General features: G+C 35.6%; 1 protein-coding gene across 1 annotated transcript in view; it reads right to left on the bottom strand.

Moving 5' to 3' along the window:
- Positions 1-14,044, bottom strand: part of LOC131675808 (uncharacterized) — a 107,534-nt gene that overhangs the window by 38,316 nt on the left and 55,174 nt on the right. Inside the window, exon 4 of the mRNA XM_058954953.1 lies at positions 1,452-1,889. Coding sequence (XP_058810936.1) covers positions 1,452-1,889 — 438 coding nt within the window. The remainder of the gene's footprint in view (positions 1-1,451; positions 1,890-14,044) is intronic.

Genomic DNA, 14,044 nt, shown 5'->3' with positions numbered 1-14,044 from the left:
CATTTTGTTGGGTTTTGAATACCCTTTCCAGCAGAAATTCAAAATTTGTGCAATTCAAAAACTTATCATTTAAAAATAACAAGTGGGGTCGTGGGTCTTTTATAAATTTCCTTATGTAAACAATAGAAATAATATAACGAGTTTAAATGGTTGTCCGGCAGATCTCGCGCAAGCGGTTAGCCATTGCACGTGGAAACCTGTTTACGAGGCGAGTAAATATTTTTTTTCCTCACCAACTATGTTTTGGGAGGGGGGGATGTTCACTTCTATCTCGCTATTGAACATTTGCGTGTCATCATCGTAGTTGCTGCCTTTATGTTCGCGAATATCTGAGTTCTTCTTTGCTTCTCGCCCTCAATAATTGCCCTTCCGAATGGATTCCATTTCTCCCAAAAGTGACATTAATCTGCGAGTATGCGGTATCCGATCTTGTAGCGGAATATTGATTTTATCATCGTCTGTATATGGCAGGATCATATTTATAGCATTGTCACACACAACCATGTGTTTTAAGTTGTTCGAAATGAACGGTTTCATCTGGGCTTATTTGTTGAGCGGTAAATGGTAGAACTCGATAAAGGCGGCTTCCGGAAGTCTAACCTCCATTTACACCTTCAGGAAATGTTCCACATTATGAATGTTCTATCCTATGCGAATCGTCAATAATTTTATAATCATCGTATTTGGCTGGAACACCACTTGTTGCTGCTGCTACTCACTGATCTCGGCAGATTACTACAGCAACAATTATAGTAACAGTTTCTTTTATTCTTCAGACAAGGTACACCATATAAAAGGTACTATTTTTGTCGTTCGCTTCGCACTGGCTCGAGCAAAAGCATAAAGCACACTGAATTTCATGACCATTGCCTTTGGTTGTTTCGAAAAAGCCTTCTTCAACTTTTTCTCAATAATTTGTTCATGCCAAATGAGCAACAAATTTTGTTAAAAGTCGCCGGTTTTTAAAATTCATTTTTGAAAAAATTCGGGAGGGGCTTTAGCCCCTAGCCCCCCCTCTGGCTACGTGCCTGATGTGGTCCAGATTCCTGCACTCGACCACTGCTTCCTGAACTAATGCTCTCACATTCGCTTCTTCTCCCACCGCTTCTGCCACAAGTTACCGGTAGGCCGAGCTCTTGATCAATGGATCTTTCTTCAGCTCGAACAGCATTTCGCCTTTCTGAGTACGCCTGGTTCTTATAACGTTCTCCCCCAGCTCCTTCAACTTGGGGTCCTCTCGCACCCTTTTGAGGATCGCAGCATACGTCACGCCTTCGTTTACTTTGACGACTAGAGCGTCTCCCCTCTGCTTCTGCTGGCGTGCCGGAGGTCTTCTTTCTTCATTTTCTTCTTTTCCTCCTTTTATTTCTGTTTTTCCTCCTCTCTTCTGCGGTTTCTACGGTACGCCATTCACTCTGCGATTGTCGGCTTTTTTGCTGTCCTTCACCGACCTTCCTGGACTTCTTCGGTTCCTCCTCCTCTCCTGGCGTTTCCCTTATTCTTTTCACAGAACGAGAATCCCGGCCGCCCTTCGGTGTCTCATAGGCTTCTGCTTCTTCTATCGCTGTGGACTTCAGCGCATTTTCGGCATTTTCAGCTCGCTCTAGTAACGCCATATGTTCGCATTCAGCTGCTGCTACGGCAGATTTGATGGTAATCACTAGATCCTTGATATGTCCGTGCACGTTGCCCTTGCTTTTCACGAATGCGTAGAGTTCTTCATTTTTTTGTCTCAACTTCGTCACTTTAGGTAACCCAGACTGCTGGTCTTCTTGGGTAACGCTTGGTTTCGGTGTGCACACCTGAAATCCTAGCTTTCCTTGGCGTTCAGTTGGTTTGTTGCCGCTCGTGCTTCGTATGGACTCGCTAGGCTGTTCTCGCTGCTGCTGCTGTTGTGGTTGCACTTGCTGTTGCACTTGTTCGTTATGCTGGGTCGGTGACCTCGCTAGCCCACCTTTGGCCAACGGGTTCACCACAGTTGCTCCGTTAGAATTTTTCTTGTTTTTGTTGATTTTGTCTTCTTGCATGCTTTTTGGGTCCCAACTCTATGTGTGTGTATGTATGTGTGTGTATGTGTGTATGTGGAAAAAAAATGTCACCTCTGTTTCTTAGAGATGGCTGGACCGACTTGCACAAACCTGGTCTCAAATGAAATGTACAACCTTTCCATCGGCTCTTTCTTCTGCTTTATCTCAGAGCCTCGCTTGGTTCATGGAGTGGCTCGACCTATGAGCTTTGATTTAACTCTCGACTCATCTCTTGCTTCTTGTCTTCATCTATCTACGTCGCCGTTTAGCTCTCATCCCTGTGAGCGGTTTAGGTGCTGATTCATTGAGACATTTAGCTCGTGTTTCCGTGAGTCATTCAGCTCCGACCTTATCACGATCTACTTGGATAGTCCCCAACGATGAACTCACACTCCTCTGACCGATAGTTCCTCGACGGAGGAATTTCGCTCGAAACCGATACCCGCTTCCTTGAACCATTTAGCTCCCAGCTTTATCGAGATGAACTCGGATATAATCCTACTCCGACTGAGAGTTCTCCGGCAACGGAATTTCTCTCTGTACCGGTGTTTGTCTCGTGAGCCAATCAGTGTTGCTAAAAGAGCGAGAAGCCAACACATCCTCCTCGTTCACCTGCGATCGCGAGACTCACACTGTATGCACCCTACTGCTGTACACACGTTTTCGAAGAACTCTCAAATATGTGACAGTCAGCACGAGCGACAATTACGTTTGATTCATGTGAGTTATCTGCCTTAACTATAAGCTCGTGTGTCACTCGCACTCTTGTCGGCTCGCTAGATATCAGCTCAAACGACGAGTGGGTTCCCATGACGGGACTCCTCAGCTGCGAGTTTTTGCTGCATGCCACCCACTCCCGTGTGCTAAGCAGTCCTTACAGCTCTGAAGATGTTTATTAGAACAGCACGTATACACTCTTTTAGCAACTGGGAGCGCTCGTAAAGGAGCGAAGGGATCAGGTACGGCATTCTGATGAAATCCTAAAACATCGCAAGCAAAAACTAACTAAACTAAAAGTGCGCGCGTTCGCATTAAATTGTCATTGCATACATACGTTATATGTCTATACAAATTTATGCCGGTCGTATTTAAAAAACAAATTAAATATATTGTTTTTCATATTTTTTTTAAAAATATGTAATCAAATTATAAGTGCGGTGTCTTAAATAAAGCTTGTCTTTTAAGGGGCGTCTACTATAATGTGCTCAAACTGAAAGAAAATTTGTTATACGATTTTGATGGCAAGTGACAATGGACCTCTCGTTAAGGTTTATGTATACATTCAATATGTATGAAAAATTTTCAGTCAGGCAAAGCCACACATACGAGCTTTGGAAGAGTAGATGTTGAACCCTTTCCATGTCGAGGAGTGCCGCGGCGGACATGATAACTCTTGATACATTTGTCTGAAATAGGAAATTCAATAAAAAAAAATTTAAAACATAGACTTGTAGTTACTAGATGAACCAAAAAAATATAGAACAGTTGGAATTTCGGGAAATGGCATAAGATAAACCGAAAAATAAAATTCGTTCACTTTTCTTCAAAATAACGAAGAAGATTTTGAGGGATTCCATGAGAAACCGGCCGACCGCAAAATTTGACCATCTCCGATTCGAACGAAACTTTGCAGGTGTGTTCGCTGTATGAATCTCCATGATATTCTCTGGCAATTGGAATATTTTGATACAAGAGTAATTTTTCAAAAGGGCGTAAACGTTTCTACTTGTATGAATTTCAAAATTTTTTTGTTCGATTGCTGTATTTTATACAGCAAAACTATCTGAGAACAGGGAATGAATACTTCTGTCCGAACAAAATATACACTGAAAAAAATGTGTCATTTTTCAAAAAAACAAAAATTTATGATCAAAATTTAAATTGCGGAAAAACCCATTTTTTTAAATTTTTTATATTTTGTTACCAAAAACCTAAAGAGAAAAGAAACATTTTGATTGTGATTGCATGATGGAGAAAAAATCGGTAAAAAAGTTTTTCTAACAATAACTTCGTACATGTTTTTAAATTTCATACTAATTGACATACAAAATTGTAATTTTATTACAGAATATAATTCTAAGCACCATTTAAAATCAAAATGCATTTAACAAAAATCTTCCAAAATGCACTAGTTTTCGAGATATTTGAAATTTTGCAGCTTCAAAAACAATTAATTCGTGTAATTATGCTCTTTTTAAAAGTTATTCGCATTACCCCATCAAAAATGTCAAAAATTTAATGTTTATCGTTTTAAAGACGTAAAAGCAACCTTTTTAGTGTATTTGTATCCTGGAGAAGCTTTCAATAAAAAAGTTTTCCTAACAACAAATTTTGTAATTTTTTTATAATTCTTACTATTTGCAGTCAAAAATATAATTTTCTTTTTGAATATGATTCTAAATGCCATTTTAAATCGAAATGCTCTTAACAAAATTTTTCTAAAATGTAGTAGTTCCCGAGATATTTTAACTTTTGTTCTAACAACACAATTATTTTGTTTTATTACATCCTTTTCATAAGTTAGTCGTGTTTCTCCATCAACAATAATAGGTTTTTCAAAAGGCCCGTAAACTTTCGTGCAACTTTCTCTTTGACATCAAGGCGATATTATAAACCATTTGAAAGTTACATGAAAGCAACCAAAATATATTTCAACCATAGGATCTGTTGATTAAACTATATAGCTGAATCATATGTTGGTTGTTTTCATGTAACTTTAGTAAGAATTATAAAAAAATGTCAAAAGTTGTTGTTAGGAAAACTTTTTTATTGAAAGCTTCTCCAGGATACAAATACACTAAAAAAGTTGCTTTTACGTATTTAAAACAATAAACATTAAATTTTTGATATTTTTTGATGGGGTAACGCGAATAACTTTTAAAAAGAGCATAATTACACGAATTAATTGTTTTTGAAGGAGCAAAATTTCAAATATCTCGAAAACTATCGCATTTTGGAACATTTTTGTTAAATGCATTTTGATTTTAAATGGTGCTTAAAATTATATTCTGTAATAGAATTACAATTTTGTATGTCTATTAGTATGAAATTTAAAAACATGTACGAAGTTATTGTTAGGAAAACTTTTTTACCGATTTCTTCTCCATCATGCAATCACACTCAAAATGTTTCTTTTCTCTTTAGGTTTTTGGTACCAAATTAAATTTTTTTTTAAAAAATGGGTTTTTTTCGCAATTTAAATTTTTATCATAAATTTTTGTTTTTTTGAAAAATGACACAACATTTTTTTCAGGGTATATTTTTTTTTTCAGACAGAAGTATTCATTCCCTGTAACTCGTTTTCAGATAGTTTTGCTGTATAAAATACAGTAATCGAGCAAAAAAATTTTGAAATTCATACACGTAGAAACGTTTACGCCCTTTTAAAAAGTTGCTCTTAAGTCAAAATAATCTTATTACCTGTGGAAAATATTTAGTCTTGCATGACGGTGAAACGTGTAAAGTTTCATTGGAATCTAAGATGGTCGGTCACGATTTTAAAGATTTTCGGACGGATCTTCGTGGAATTCCTCTTTTTGTATTCCATTTTCCCTTAGTTCTTCGACTGACTACACATATTATGCATTCTCATAAAAACTGTTGTTTGCGTCAAGAAGAATCAGTATTACCGAAAACAATGTTGTTCCGTCATGTTCAAATCTCAATTAGTATAAATTTATAAAACTTTTTCTATATATTTGTTAAAATGATCTAAATCCAAGATTATGTGTATGAATAAGAGAAGCAAGTGAATCACGATAGTAGGAATTAGTTCAGAGATATTTCGTTTCTTTAGTCATTTTGATTTTCATTTAAATTCAGTATCTTCAAAATTTTCATTTTCAGAATTCCACCAAGACGCTCAAAGAGAAACTATTTTCATTTAAAGTTTGATTTTATTAATTACCTTAAATATTCTTTACAATTTGACTATTGATTCGATAATTTATCATCCCACATCCATGCTTTTCGTCAAATTTAAATATTGAATCATCCATTATACTATTCAATTACCATTGAAAATAACTTTTTTTATACTCATTCGTTATCGAGCACTCAGTCGAGATAGAAGTCTTTTGTCATCGGTCCGTACACTCTATAGCGACAAATAGTGTTAATCCGCGTTCAAGGTTATTTGCACACTCTACGCCTAGTTGAGGTTTCAGTATTTTTTCCCTTCTTTTGTGTTTCTGTTTCTGAGTACCGTTAGCCGGTCAGTGAAGTGAAGCAGTGTTCTTCTAGTAAGCCGTCTGGATACCGTTACCTACACAAGCTAAGTATTAATTTTCGTTTCCCCTTCTTGGTTGTCTTAATAACGTGCACTGGGCAATAGGCCCGTGCAAAAATGACTTCCCCTGACGGCGGTTCATCTCAAGGTGAGATGGACGTCGAAATAAAATCGGCTCCCCGGCTCAAGGTATATCCGAGCTCGGCCACCGGGCCATTTGTGATCTTCTTTCGGACCAAAGAAAAAAAGTGTTTGAATCTGTTGCAGATTTCTCGAGTTCTGACGGATCGGTATTCGGCCGTGACAGAAATATCGAAAATTCGCCCTGATAAGCTTCGAGTGGTGGTTAACAGTTCAACTCAGGCAAACGATATTGCTGGCTACGAGCCCTTTACGAAGGAGTACAGGGTGTATATTCCAGCTAGCAGGGTTGAAGTCAGTGGGGTCGTTTCCGATTCGAGTCTGAATTGCGAGGACCTGCTAAAATATGGGACTGGCTGTTTCAAAGACCCCATGCTTAAGCCAGTGAAGATACTGGAATGCAAACGTTTGCATTCAGCATCAGTCGCAGCTGACGGCAAGAAAATATACGTCAACTCAGACTCTTATCGGGTGACCTTCGCCAGCTCTGCCCTGCCCAATTACCTCCTCTTTGACAAGGTTCGTCTACCTGTTCGCCTCTATGTGCCGCGGGTCATGAACTGTACTAATTGCAAACAATTGGGACACACAGCCTCCCATTGTAGCAATAAAGCTCGCTGTGGGAAATGCGGTGGGAATCATGCGGATGATTCCTGTGGTAGAGATGTCGAAAAGTGTCTCTACTGTGGGGGAAACCCACATGATCTCCCTTCATGTCCCGCGTACAAACAGTGCGAGGAAAATCTTAAGCGTTCCCTTCAGGCACGCTCTAAGCGATCTTTTGCAGAAATGCTTAAGATAGCTACGCCACCCGTCTCTGCGAACATCTTTACCAACTTGTCTACTGACGAAGGCGACTGTGATGAACCCCAGGAGGGAACATCTTCTGCTGTGCCTAGAAGTAGTAGAAAAAGGAAGAACATTTCCTCTTCCAAGCTTCGTCGTAAAGGCCAGAAGGTGTCTCTTCATGGTCCCCCTAAAATAACTACTCAAGGAAGTACTGGTGCAAAACCGAATCTCCATGATATTCTCTGGCAATTGGAATATTTTGATACAAGAGTAATTTTTCAAAAGGGCGTAAACGTTTCTACTTGTATGAATTTCAAAATTTTTTTGTTCGATTGCTGTATTTTATACAGCAAAACTATCTGAGAACAGGGAATGAATACTTCTGTCCGAACAAAATATACACTGAAAAAAATGTGTCATTTTTCAAAAAAACAAAAATTTATGATCAAAATTTAAATTGCGGAAAAACCCATTTTTTTAAATTTTTTATATTTTGTTACCAAAAACCTAAAGAGAAAAGAAACATTTTGATTGTGATTGCATGATGGAGAAAAAATCGGTAAAAAAGTTTTTCTAACAATAACTTCGTACATGTTTTTAAATTTCATACTAATTGACATACAAAATTGTAATTTTTTTACAGAATATAATTCTAAGCACCATTTAAAATCAAAATGCATTTAACAAAAATCTTCCAAAATGCACTAGTTTTCGAGATATTTGAAATTTTGCAGCTTCAAAAACAATTAATTCGTGTAATTATGCTCTTTTTAAAAGTTATTCGCATTACCCCATCAAAAATGTCAAAAATTTAATGTTTATCGTTTTAAAGACGTAAAAGCAACCTTTTTAGTGTATTTGTATCCTGGAGAAGCTTTCAATAAAAAAGTTTTCCTAACAACAAATTTTGTAATTTTTTTATAATTCTTACTATTTGCAGTCAAAAATATAATTTTCTTTTTGAATATGATTCTAAATGCCATTTTAAATCGAAATGCTCTTAACAAAATTTTTCTAAAATGTGGTAGTTCCCGAGATATTTTAACTTTTGTTCTAACAACACAATTATTTTGTTTTATTACATCCTTTTCATAAGTTAGTCGTGTTTCTCCATCAACAATAATAGGTTTTTCAAAAGGCCCGTAAACTTTCGTGCAACTTTCTCTTTGACATCAAGGCGATATTATAAACCATTTGAAAGTTACATGAAAGCAACCAAAATATATTTCAACCATAGGATCTGTTGATTAAACTATATAGCTGAATCATATGTTGGTTGTTTTCATGTAACTTTAGTAAGAATTATAAAAAAATGTCAAAAGTTGTTGTTAGGAAAACTTTTTTATTGAAAGCTTCTCCAGGATACAAATACACTAAAAAAGTTGCTTTTACGTATTTAAAACAATAAACATTAAATTTTTGATATTTTTTGATGGGGTAACGCGAATAACTTTTAAAAAGAGCATAATTACACGAATTAATTGTTTTTGAAGGAGCAAAATTTCAAATATCTCGAAAACTATCGCATTTTGGAACATTTTTGTTAAATGCATTTTGATTTTAAATGGTGCTTAAAATTATATTCTGTAATAGAATTACAATTTTGTATGTCTATTAGTATGAAATTTAAAAACATGTACGAAGTTATTGTTAGGAAAACTTTTTTACCGATTTCTTCTCCATCATGCAATCACACTCAAAATGTTTCTTTTCTCTTTAGGTTTTTGGTACCAAATTAAATTTTTTTTTAAAAAATGGGTTTTTTTCGCAATTTAAATTTTTATCATAAATTTTTGTTCTTTTGAAAAATGACACAACATTTTTTTCAGGGTATATTTTTTTTTTTCAGACAGAAGTATTCATTCCCTGTAACTCGTTTTCAGATAGTTTTGCTGTATAAAATACAGTAATCGAGCAAAAAAATTTTGAAATTCATACACGTAGAAACGTTTACGCCCTTTTAAAAAGTTGCTCTTAAGTCAAAATAATCTTATTACCTGTGGAAAATATTTAGTCTTGCATGACGGTGAAACGTGTAAAGTTTCATTGGAATCTAAGATGGTCGGTCACGATTTTAAAGATTTTCGGACGGATCTTCGTGGAATTCCTCTTTTTGTATTCCATTTTCCCTTAGTTCTTCGACTGACTACACATATTATGCATTCTCATAAAAACTGTTGTTTGCGTCAAGAAGAATCAGTATTACCGAAAACAATGTTGTTCCGTCATGTTCAAATCTCAATTAGTATAAATTTATAAAACTTTTTCTATATATTTGTTAAAATGATCTAAATCCAAGATTATGTGTATGAATAAGAGAAGCAAGTGAATCACGATAGTAGGAATTAGTTCAGAGATATTTCGTTTCTTTAGTCATTTTGATTTTCATTTAAATTCAGTATCTTCAAAATTTTCATTTTCAGAATTCCACCAAGACGCTCAAAGAGAAACTATTTTCATTTAAAGTTTGATTTTATTAATTACCTTAAATATTCTTTACAATTTGACTATTGATTCGATAATTTATCATCCCACATCCATGCTTTTCGTCAAATTTAAATATTGAATCATCCATTATACTATTCAATTACCATTGAAAATAACTTTTTTTATACTCATTCGTTATCGAGCACTCAGTCGAGATAGAAGTCTTTTGTCATCGGTCCGTACACTCTATAGCGACAAATAGTGTTAATCCGCGTTCAAGGTTATTTGCACACTCTACGCCTAGTTGAGGTTTCAGTATTTTTTCCCTTCTTTTGTGTTTCTGTTTCTGAGTACCGTTAGCCGGTCAGTGAAGTGAAGCAGTGTTCTTCTAGTAAGCCGTCTGGATACCGTTACCTACACAAGCTAAGTATTAATTTTCGTTTCCCCTTCTTGGTTGTCTTAATAACGTGCACTGGGCAATAGGCCCGTGCAAAAATGACTTCCCCTGACGGCGGTTCATCTCAAGGTGAGATGGACGTCGAAATAAAATCGGCTCCCCGGCTCAAGGTATATCCGAGCTCGGCCACCGGGCCATTTGTGATCTTCTTTCGGACCAAAGAAAAAAAGTGTTTGAATCTGTTGCAGATTTCTCGAGTTCTGACGGATCGGTATTCGGCCGTGACAGAAATATCGAAAATTCGCCCTGATAAGCTTCGAGTGGTGGTTAACAGTTCAACTCAGGCAAACGATATTGCTGGCTACGAGCCCTTTACGAAGGAGTACAGGGTGTATATTCCAGCTAGCAGGGTTGAAGTCAGTGGGGTCGTTTCCGATTCGAGTCTGAATTGCGAGGACCTGCTAAAATATGGGACTGGCTGTTTCAAAGACCCCATGCTTAAGCCAGTGAAGATACTGGAATGCAAACGTTTGCATTCAGCATCAGTCGCAGCTGACGGCAAGAAAATATACGTCAACTCAGACTCTTATCGGGTGACCTTCGCCAGCTCTGCCCTGCCCAATTACCTCCTCTTTGACAAGGTTCGTCTACCTGTTCGCCTCTATGTGCCGCGGGTCATGAACTGTACTAATTGCAAACAATTGGGACACACAGCCTCCCATTGTAGCAATAAAGCTCGCTGTGGGAAATGCGGTGGGAATCATGCGGATGATTCCTGTGGTAGAGATGTCGAAAAGTGTCTCTACTGTGGGGGAAACCCACATGATCTCCCTTCATGTCCCGCGTACAAACAGCGCGAGGAAAATCTTAAGCGTTCCCTTCAGGCACGCTCTAAGCGATCTTTTGCAGAAATGCTTAAGATAGCTACGCCACCCGTCTCTGCGAACATCTTTACCAACTTGTCTACTGACGAAGGCGACTGTGATGAACCCCAGGAGGGAACATCTTCTGCTGTGCCTAGAAGTAGTAGAAAAAGGAAGAACATTTCCTCTTCCAAGCTTCGTCGTAAAGGCCAGAAGGTGTCTCTTCATGGTCCCCCTAAAATAACTACTCAAGGAAGTACTGGTGCAAAACCGAATCTCCATGATATTCTCTGGCAATTGGAATATTTTGATACAAGAGTAATTTTTCAAAAGGGCGTAAACGTTTCTACTTGTATGAATTTCAAAATTTTTTTGTTCGATTGCTGTATTTTATACAGCAAAACTATCTGAGAACAGGGAATGAATACTTCTGTCCGAACAAAATATACACTGAAAAAAATGTGTCATTTTTCAAAAAAACAAAAATTTATGATCAAAATTTAAATTGCGGAAAAACCCATTTTTTTAAATTTTTTATATTTTGTTACCAAAAACCTAAAGAGAAAAGAAACATTTTGATTGTGATTGCATGATGGAGAAAAAATCGGTAAAAAAGTTTTTCTAACAATAACTTCGTACATGTTTTTAAATTTCATACTAATTGACATACAAAATTGTAATTTTTTTACAGAATATAATTCTAAGCACCATTTAAAATCAAAATGCATTTAACAAAAATCTTCCAAAATGCACTAGTTTTCGAGATATTTGAAATTTTGCAGCTTCAAAAACAATTAATTCGTGTAATTATGCTCTTTTTAAAAGTTATTCGCATTACCCCATCAAAAATGTCAAAAATTTAATGTTTATCGTTTTAAAGACGTAAAAGCAACCTTTTTAGTGTATTTGTATCCTGGAGAAGCTTTCAATAAAAAAGTTTTCCTAACAACAAATTTTGTAATTTTTTTATAATTCTTACTATTTGCAGTCAAAAATATAATTTTCTTTTTGAATATGATTCTAAATGCCATTTTAAATCGAAATGCTCTTAACAAAATTTTTCTAAAATGTAGTAGTTCCCGAGATATTTTAACTTTTGTTCTAACAACACAATTATTTTGTTTTATTACATCCTTTTCATAAGTTAGTCGTGTTTCTCCATCAACAATAATAGGTTTTTCAAAAGGCCCGTAAACTTTCGTGCAACTTTCTCTTTGACATCAAGGCGATATTATAAACCATTTGAAAGTTACATGAAAGCAACCAAAATATATTTCAACCATAGGATCTGTTGATTAAACTATATAGCTGAATCATATGTTGGTTGTTTTCATGTAACTTTAGTAAGAATTATAAAAAAATGTCAAAAGTTGTTGTTAGGAAAACTTTTTTATTGAAAGCTTCTCCAGGATACAAATACACTAAAAAAGTTGCTTTTACGTATTTAAAACAATAAACATTAAATTTTTGATATTTTTTGATGGGGTAACGCGAATAACTTTTAAAAAGAGCATAATTACACGAATTAATTGTTTTTGAAGGAGCAAAATTTCAAATATCTCGCAAACTATCGCATTTTGGAACATTTTTGTTAAATGCATTTTGATTTTAAATGGTGCTTAAAATTATATTCTGTAATAGAATTACAATTTTGTATGTCTATTAGTATGAAATTTAAAAACATGTACGAAGTTATTGTTAGGAAAACTTTTTTACCGATTTCTTCTCCATCATGCAATCACACTCAAAATGTTTCTTTTCTCTTTAGGTTTTTGGTACCAAATTAAATTTTTTTTTAAAAAATGGGTTTTTTTCGCAATTTAAATTTTTATCATAAATTTTTGTTCTTTTGAAAAATGACACAACATTTTTTTCAGGGTATATTTTTTTTCAGACAGAAGTATTCATTCCCTGTAACTCGTTTTCAGATAGTTTTGCTGTATAAAATACAGTAATCGAGCAAAAAAATTTTGAAATTCATACACGTAGAAACGTTTACGCCCTTTTAAAAAGTTGCTCTTAAGTCAAAATAATCTTATTACCTGTGGAAAATATTTAGTCTTGCATGACGGTGAAACGTGTAAAGTTTCATTGGAATCTAAGATGGTCGGTCACGATTTTAAAGATTTTCGGACGGATCTTCGTGGAATTCCTCTTTTTGTATTCCATTTTCCCTTAGTTCTTCGACTGACTACACATATTATGCATTCTCATAAAAACTGTTGTTTGCGTCAAGAAGAATCAGTATTACCGAAAACAATGTTGTTCCGTCATGTTCAAATCTCAATTAGTATAAATTTATAAAACTTTTTCTATATATTTGTTAAAATGATCTAAATCCAAGATTATGTGTATGAATAAGAGAAGCAAGTGAATCACGATAGTAGGAATTAGTTCAGAGATATTTCGTTTCTTTAGTCATTTTGATTTTCATTTAAATTCAGTATCTTCAAAATTTTCATTTTCAGAATTCCACCAAGACGCTCAAAGAGAAACTATTTTCATTTAAAGTTTGATTTTATTAATTACCTTAAATATTCTTTACAATTTGACTATTGATTCGATAATTTATCATCCCACATCCATGCTTTTCGTCAAATTTAAATATTGAATCATCCATTATACTATTCAATTACCATTGAAAATAACTTTTTTTATACTCATTCGTTATCGAGCACTCAGTCGAGATAGAAGTCTTTTGTCATCGGTCCGTACACTCTATAGCGACAAATAGTGTTAATCCGCGTTCAAGGTTATTTGCACACTCTACGCCTAGTTGAGGTTTCAGTATTTTTTCCCTTCTTTTGTGTTTCTGTTTCTGAGTACCGTTAGCCGGTCAGTGAAGTGAAGCAGTGTTCTTCTAGTAAGCCGTCTGGATACCGTTACCTACACAAGCTAAGTATTAATTTTCGTTTCCCCTTCTTGGTTGTCTTAATAACGTGCACTGGGCAATAGGCCCGTGCAAAAATGACTTCCCCTGACGGCGGTTCATCTCAAGGTGAGATGGACGTCGAAATAAAATCGGCTCCCCGGCTCAAGGTATATCCGAGCTCGGCCACCGGGCCATTTGTGATCTTCTTTCGGACCAAAGAAAAAAAGTGTTTGAATCTGTTGCAGATTTCTCGAGTTCTGACGGATCGGTATTCGGCCGTGACAGAAATATCGAAAATTC

Source organism: Topomyia yanbarensis, chromosome 1, assembly GCF_030247195.1.
Source record: "Topomyia yanbarensis strain Yona2022 chromosome 1, ASM3024719v1, whole genome shotgun sequence".
NCBI lineage: Eukaryota > Metazoa > Arthropoda > Insecta > Diptera > Culicidae > Topomyia > Topomyia yanbarensis.
Note: the sequence above shows the minus strand (reverse complement) of the source record. Positions and strands in the feature narration are given on the sequence as shown.